Raw genomic sequence first — 7555 nt, forward strand, 5'->3', positions numbered from 1 at the left:
TTGCACTTGATTCTTTTCACCGCTCTGATTATAGGAATCAGATTGTTTAGTTCTAAGTATCTGTTTTGAATCATTTTCATCATTGCTAACTGTAGTAGCCAACTTAGGAGTTTCACGAGAAAAAAAAAATGGATTGTATCTACCAAATTCGTTATTACCAGCTTCCATATTATAATTTCCAGCCCAACTCACATTTTTTATGATTCTCCTGTGAAAACTCGATTGGTCATTGGATTATTCAGTAACCTAGCAGTTCTGAGACACAATGAATTTATCTAAAGTAAAAGAACTGGTGCTGCATAGCTTTCTGAAGAGTTGCTTTCAAGTTAATTGTTCAATTTACTTTGCTAGAAATCTCTTAGAGGAGACAAAGACCACAAATGTAAATAAAAGCTACTTTCAAGAAAAATGCATGGAGAAGAGTCGGCATTAGATTAGATTAGTAGTGATTACCTTTGTAAGAGATTTTCCAGAGAGATGGCTTTCTCTCTCGAAGTCACTCAGGTCTATGTTTAGGATAATGAATTGCTGTTACTTGTCTCTGATCACAGCAGACCACTTTTAAGTGATACTTGCTGAGTTACAATGTTTGGCTGTTTACCTCTCATGTTCAGGACATTGAGCACTTTTGGAAACTACAGTACAAATTGGACTAGAAAAAGACAAATATATTTAAATATTCAGATAAGAGGTCTCTTGTTCTTTGCTCATAGGAAGGCTGATAGGAATAAGACTTAATAGTTAAGCTGTCCCTAAGTAAATGAGAAAAAAAAAGATGCAATTGGTTGTTTTTCTAAATGAAACATTTTGATTTTCCTTGGGTTTTGAAGGTGACAACATTTTCTATTTCAAGATTCCTTAAAGAAAATAACTTCTGAAAAAAGAAGTATTAATCCTCAAGTGCATGTAGCTCATTCAAGTCTTGGTCTTTCTAGATGCTCTGTGTGTGAAGCTCCTTCTATGGTAATAGCCGTTCACAGTCAAACAATTCAAATACCACCATGTCCTGAAGGCTGGAGTTCACTTTGGATTGGTTACTCCTTTGTCATGGTAAGAGCACTGGGGCATACTCTGAGCTGAGAAAAGCATTTGTTTCAGGTGTTTGCTCTACACTCCTGCTCTGGGAAAATTAATATCTGACTGTGTCACTTAAGGTCTTAGGTGGGCATTAGACTTCTACCCTTTCTGGTGACTTCAAAAAGATTCTGACTAACTACTAAATGAAAATAATGCGATAGCAATTAGTTGTTCAGTTTTGGGGAAACGCACACAGCTTGCTCTCTTATTTGCAGCTCTAGCACAGGATCTGAGTGCTGAATAAATGAGGGAATAAGCATAATTTTCCATTGTCCTTCTATATCTATGTTGCAGTAGCTTCCTAGAGTGGCAGCATGTCAGTGCCTGTCCTCTTGCCATTTTTTGAGGAATAAGCCTTCAGTTTTCAGATGGCGTTTTTTAACTTTTATCCAGTTTCTCCTGCTGTATCTATGCTAGTAACATAAATAGGGCCAAGGAGTGGCCTGGAAGAGCCACTCTGTAGTGGTTAGTTGTTAGCATGCTTCCTGTCATGCTCACAGCCTGTATCAACAGCCACTCTCCCAGGCAAGATCTGGGCATGGTCTGAGAAACAGTGTGGATCCAGAGCTGTTAGCACTCAGCAGTGGGAGAAAGGCCACTGTGATGTGGGGCAAGAAGTGGGTTAAGCTATTCAGATATAAACCATCCCAGTCTGTATGCCTTCTGGACTGGAGAGCTGGCCCTGGCCTGTTGCTAGCATAGAGATAGCTTGGGTCCTACTGTCAGTCCTGAAGGATTTCTGTGCGTACAGCTGCCCTGAAGTTGATGTTGCTGGTCTGTTGTGCTGCCGTTAAGTGAGAGAGCCCAGTGCCACCTCTGGAACCCTTCAGTTCCACCTTCTTGCTCCTCCTTGAGCTGAGAGACAAAACAGCAGACGGACACAACAGAAGACAAGGAGAGGCATGTGAAGAAATAGTGCAAGAGAGTTAATAGGTATTGTAGCAGAAGAGGTAAAGAGTCCCTCTCTGACTGATGCTTTTGCATTTTTCTAGCACACCAGTGCTGGTGCAGAGGGCTCTGGCCAGGCCCTGGCGTCTCCTGGTTCCTGCCTAGAGGAGTTCCGCAGCGCTCCCTTCATTGAATGCCATGGCCGGGGCACCTGCAACTATTATGCAAATGCTTACAGCTTCTGGCTTGCCACTATAGAGAGGAATGAGATGTTCAAGTAAGTTCATGATTTATTTGTCAGTATTTGAGACTCAGTCGAGCTTTGTCACTGAAGAAGAGAAGTATTGTTTGAATAGAATACATGGTTCAAGTATTGGCTGTGCCCCAGCCTGGTTAGTATATGCAGTTAATGATTTTCATAACAAAAAGAAAAAAATATAGTAGCTTTTGGGGGAATTAATTAATGTATCTTCTGTTATAATTTACAATGTGTCATTTGTACCTGGTATTTTACTTTTCAGAATAATCTAACAATGTTTGCATTTCCACTATGTTTGATTGTATTCACTGAGTCGTAACTGGGATAGTCTGGCGTACAGATTGAAATTAAGTTAGAATATAACATTCCCCCTAGTGGAGGTTTACACATAATAGAACCACTTGAAATTAGGACAGGTGTTGAACTAAGTGAGCTGAACAATTATTTACCTTTCCTTAATGTTGGAGGAAGTATGTCTGAATAAAATGCAGCTGAAGGCAGAGGCCTTAGGCATTTCTTCAGTCCCGCTGAGGTTCTAATTTCAGGAATTAAGTGGTAGTAGGCTTTGTTTCTGTCTCCTGCACATAAGTATTTTTCAACACAGCCTAATTTGTTCCATATGAATTTTATAAATATGTTAGCTTATAGACCAGTTCCCAGGTCTGCATAGCTTACCTGATTAGCAGGAGTTCCTCTGGAGTGCTGGCAAGCGTCCTCTGCCACCGCAGGTCAGGCTGCCGCTCCTGGTACCCTTCATCTGGTACCCTTCATCTCTTCATGTCTTCTAGATCTGTGATTGCTCCTTAGCCTGTCTCAGTCAAAAGGAAGAAGGTTGTTTAGCCAGTGTTGACTGTCTATGAGACAGTTGTCAACTGAGTAGGTAGAAGAATTGAGCACTGGGACTGATTATTACTGGGGCTGTGATAATCTCATCAACCAGAAAAGCTACTACTGAAAGAGCCCATTTGCCAAGACTGGGGTAAGCACTGGCTCCCTAGGAAAGGGGAAAGCTCGTCAGAGGAAAATTTAGAGGAGTCAGCACTACAGGCTGTACTCACTGAGTCCTATCCAGACACCTGTCAACTTCATACCCTTTTCTGGCTACAAACTGTACCTCAAATTAATAAAATAATCCCAGATCAGGGGACCTGTCTTACTATCATAATTCACAAATACTCTTCAGTTTCCTATAAACTCATAATCCTTTTTAAAGAAAAGTGTGAAATGTCAGCACACTTTTTTGTGAAAATGCTTTATTTCCAGTTGCTAGAAGTAACTCCTTATGATAGGTTAGAGACTAAGAAGATTTTGGTTTGTCTTTCTATATGACATAACATAATTTCCTTTGCTGGCTTTTCGTTTTTCTGTAAAGTCACAAGAGTTAGCAGAAACTCCTGAATAGTCGAATGTCTTCCGTTTCTTTGCCTAATTTTTTTTTACTACCCAAATTCCAGGATGTTTTCAAACTGCTGATTAAACAGGTAGTATCTTGTGGTTAAGAAAATGTTCAGCCTCGTGACAGAACTGAATTCTGAAGTAACTGGAAGTGAATGGTGTTTAAAACTAATCTTGAGATAGTTTGTGACCAAACTTGAAAGTAAATATACGCTGGGGAACTTAGGGGCATCTTCTTGATTCAGCGCAGCTTAAAGAGGCACATGGCTCCATGCAAAGTTTATGTTGTCAATTATAAACCTGAAAACTGACTGTATCAACAACTGTTAATGAGTCTTTTCATTTATTTATTTTTAATAGGAAACCGACTCCCTCAACTTTGAAAGCAGGGGATCTGCGCTCAAATGTTAGCCGTTGTCAAGTCTGTATGAGAAAAACATAATGACTTTTGAATTTCAACTAATTTCACACAATATGGTGCTATTCGTTTAACAGCAATGAAGCCTAGACATATATCATATGTACCTCATTGTTGTCCAATATGAAAACAGTAAAGTGCCTTTTAGGAACTTGCATAACTAACACACACTGCTTTACTGGCCCTGTCCTTGCTGAAGAAGAAAAGAGACAACAAAGATAAGCTTCAAATGTTGACATGCCAAATGGCACTTTTGATCAAAGCGTATGTATTTTTTATATAAATGCAATGCACTGATGGAATAAAAAGTCAGCATTTATCCAGAAAAAATGCAAAGGTGCTAGGAGGTATGCAGTTCTGCCTTATACTGTTTGACCCCCCTTTCTCATTCCTGTATTATATATATATTTAGATTCATTTTTTTCCCGGATAAGTTTGTTGTTACTGTTTATCTACGTGTCTCAAAAATCCCCTTCTCTTGGGTATGTACTTATTGTTCCTGTACAAAGCAATACTAATGTAAAAAAAGAGTTTGGGGATTACAGACTGTGGTTAAGCAACATGTAACCATCTTTTCACAACATAGAATGCCATTCTGCAAACCTCTGCTTCTATTTGTAGTCTTTAGTGCTGTTGGTTTTAATGGGACTACATCTGGAAGAGATTGCCAAATTGGTTTCCCAAATAGGCAAGTGTTTCTGCTATGTTGGTACTATGCAGCTTCTTTATGCAGTAGAACAAACTTCCCTGTGGAATAAAGAATGATCCAGCAATGGTCAAGAAAAAAATATATATAAATATCTTAGTAATTTATATAGGTATCAACCATTAGGCAAATCAAGCTCTGAGTTTATCATTTCAAAAAGAAGCTTACAAAAGTTTTCTTCTTTTCAGTGTCATGAATTAGATGTTAAATGCCAAAATGATGTGAAATGTTCATTTTACACAGGCCATTTCAATGCTGAAGTTGCAGAGACTGAACCCAGGTTAATAGCTGTTTGTGTTTATTATAGTAAATCCTGCTTTGAGCTTATAGTCTTTATTCTGTATTTAATATTTTTCAGGGTTTTAAACACTATTCACACACTGAATGACTTGATTTTGAGGAGTATAAGGCCTTAATTTTGTTAATATTGTGCCAAAAAAATTATTCAAAGTGGCCTCAGAACTATTTCTAAAGAATATCTATGCAATGATACTGTTGTCATAGCACATCTGTGCCCAAAAGTGTTTTATAGACTATTATCATGCAAATTCCAAAATATTTTTGCAAATGCCAAGGCCTTTGTGTAATTTCTTACATGTATATTTCTTAAGAATTCAAGTTTGTAATAAAACTATTTGTGTAAAAAAAAAAAACCAAAAAAAACACAGAAGAAAAGAAAAAGTTTTTACTAATTTGTTATTAGCATTCATTTACAGAAATGAATTAATTTTTAATATGCCATCAATAAAGGCACAAGCTTGATGCAAACCTAGATTATTTTTGTTTTGCACATCTTTCAGATGTACAAAGCATCTTCAAAAGGGCAAAACAGGACACTGTACTGACACCTTTATTGTCACCTTGTAAGAACTGGTACTGATAGACAAAACATGGGTCATGCATCTAGTACTGAAATATGTTTGGTGCGAACATGTTACAAAAATTTGCTAACTTTATCTTAGCTCATGGGAAGTCAAGTTATACACATTTTCCACTCTTCCCTTGAATTTTTTGTGCACAAATCAGAACTGAATTAAACGGGATAAAAATTAAAATATCCCATAATTTTGCTTGTAAGTGGGCAAGGTGAGTCTTGGCTGTGGTTGACTGAAGAGGAGATGGGCCCCGTGATATCTTTTTCCTTGGCAAAAAAACATAATTTGTTAATGTTTCACATTGTTTTCCCAAATTTGTGACGATACTGCTGCTGCTGCTGTTCTGAACTCACTTTCACTTAAAATCCTTGAGGACATTGGCTGGCCAAAGGACTGCAGGCCCCTGTATAGAAATTGGCCATTTCCTTTAGCACTGATCCTTAACTCTCATGGAATTTTTGACAGATGATCATTTTATTTATTTATAAATGACCAGTCCTCACCAGCCTATAAAATACAAGAGTCTGGTTATGTCTAATCAGCCTGATGCAGGGTTTTCCAAAGTGCCACTTGTTGTTCAGAAGAAGAGAAGACTATAAGGTCATTCCTTGTAGTGTCTAGGAAGAACTAAGCAGACATTCAGCCTTCTCTAACTCACAGGATCCAAGCTGCTGCGCAGACTTTTTAATTGCACTTTACAGCTTATCTCCGTGTCAGCTAGGGATTTGATTTGCTTGGTTTGAATTGTCTCAGAACTGCCAGACAGTTGAATTTATGAAGTCCTGCATGTATGTTTAAATAAAATCTATGCATAAGAATACAATTGCTTTTGCTAGTGAAGGGACTACTCACTGCAGCTGGGTGTGTTCTAAGCTGTGTTTTCTCAACTAGGAGCATTTTGGAAACAAGGTCCTTTGAAAATGTCCAAAAACTGTTTGAACTATAGTTTGATGTCTTACTTATCTAGTAGCAATTATTTATTCCATAACCTCCAGATCATAAAATGACCTAAACTATTGTCATGCTGAAGATGCTGTTTCTAAAGTTGGGGAGTAAACTTTTCGGATACCAGTCAGATCTACTGAAAATGTTGTGAATGCTCTATTTTGATGCCCTGGGTGAGGAAGAGCCCATGTACTAAAGCAGAAAAGAAGGGTGAAAACACTTTCTTGCTTTCAAAAAGCTATAAGTACCAAAAAAATCTCTAAGCACCCCATATTCAGTCACCTACCGCCAGCATTGTTGCTACAGTACAGTTCATTGTGTGAACAGGCAACTGCAAACACACCGTTTGTTAAAGTTGTCTTGCATAAGCTTAAAATTCGGGAGAAAGCTTTCCTAAAGAAGTACGGCTTGTTTAGTACGCCTGACTGTTTCTGAATGCAGTACTTGAAAAGTAACTTTCTTGACTCAAATAAATACATTTCTGAAACAGTGGGTGGTGCCCTTGCTCTCTGTATGGCAAGATTGGTACTAACACCTTTGCACTGACAAATGCCTTGTTCTCTAATCCACTAAAATGTAAAGCAGCCTGGCAGTTCTCTATTTTTCCCAAGTCTGTCTCTATTCTGACATGTTCTAGTCACCAGCAATTTTCCTTCTGAAAGAGGAATGGAGCAGTCTTCAGTTAAAAAAAAAAAAATCTGTACATAGACAAAATAAAAATAGAATATAATGAAATAATCCAATATATATTTGGAAACAAATGATCTCTTAGCCTGTGTGTGTTTTCTGGCAGATGTACATTCAGTTTATAGCTTTTATCCTTTTCATAGTGGTAACTTCCTTGATGAAATACACTTTTTTTCTGTGAAACAGGACTCCTGAGAACAATATCCCCATACTAGGCTCCCTGAGAAGAGATGGTATCAAAGCCGTACCTTTTTATGACTGAAATCGTAAATCTGTGTGACTTTTTGAGAATTCCTTTCCTACCT

General features: G+C 37.9%; 1 protein-coding gene across 1 annotated transcript in view; it reads left to right on the top strand.

Annotated features, from left to right (window-relative positions):
* Positions 1 to 7301, top strand: part of COL4A1 (collagen type IV alpha 1 chain) — a 143192-nt gene extending 135891 nt beyond the window's left edge. The window contains exons 50-52 of the mRNA XM_068417484.1: positions 936 to 1050; positions 2070 to 2242; positions 3980 to 7301. Coding sequence (XP_068273585.1) covers positions 936 to 1050; positions 2070 to 2242; positions 3980 to 4061 — 370 coding nt within the window. The 3' untranslated portion in view covers positions 4062 to 7301. The remainder of the gene's footprint in view (positions 1 to 935; positions 1051 to 2069; positions 2243 to 3979) is intronic.
* The last annotated feature ends 254 nt before the right edge of the window (positions 7302 to 7555 follow it).

This window comes from Nyctibius grandis, chromosome 2 (genome assembly GCF_013368605.1).
Source record: "Nyctibius grandis isolate bNycGra1 chromosome 2, bNycGra1.pri, whole genome shotgun sequence".
Classification (NCBI taxonomy): Eukaryota; Metazoa; Chordata; class Aves; order Nyctibiiformes; family Nyctibiidae; genus Nyctibius; species Nyctibius grandis.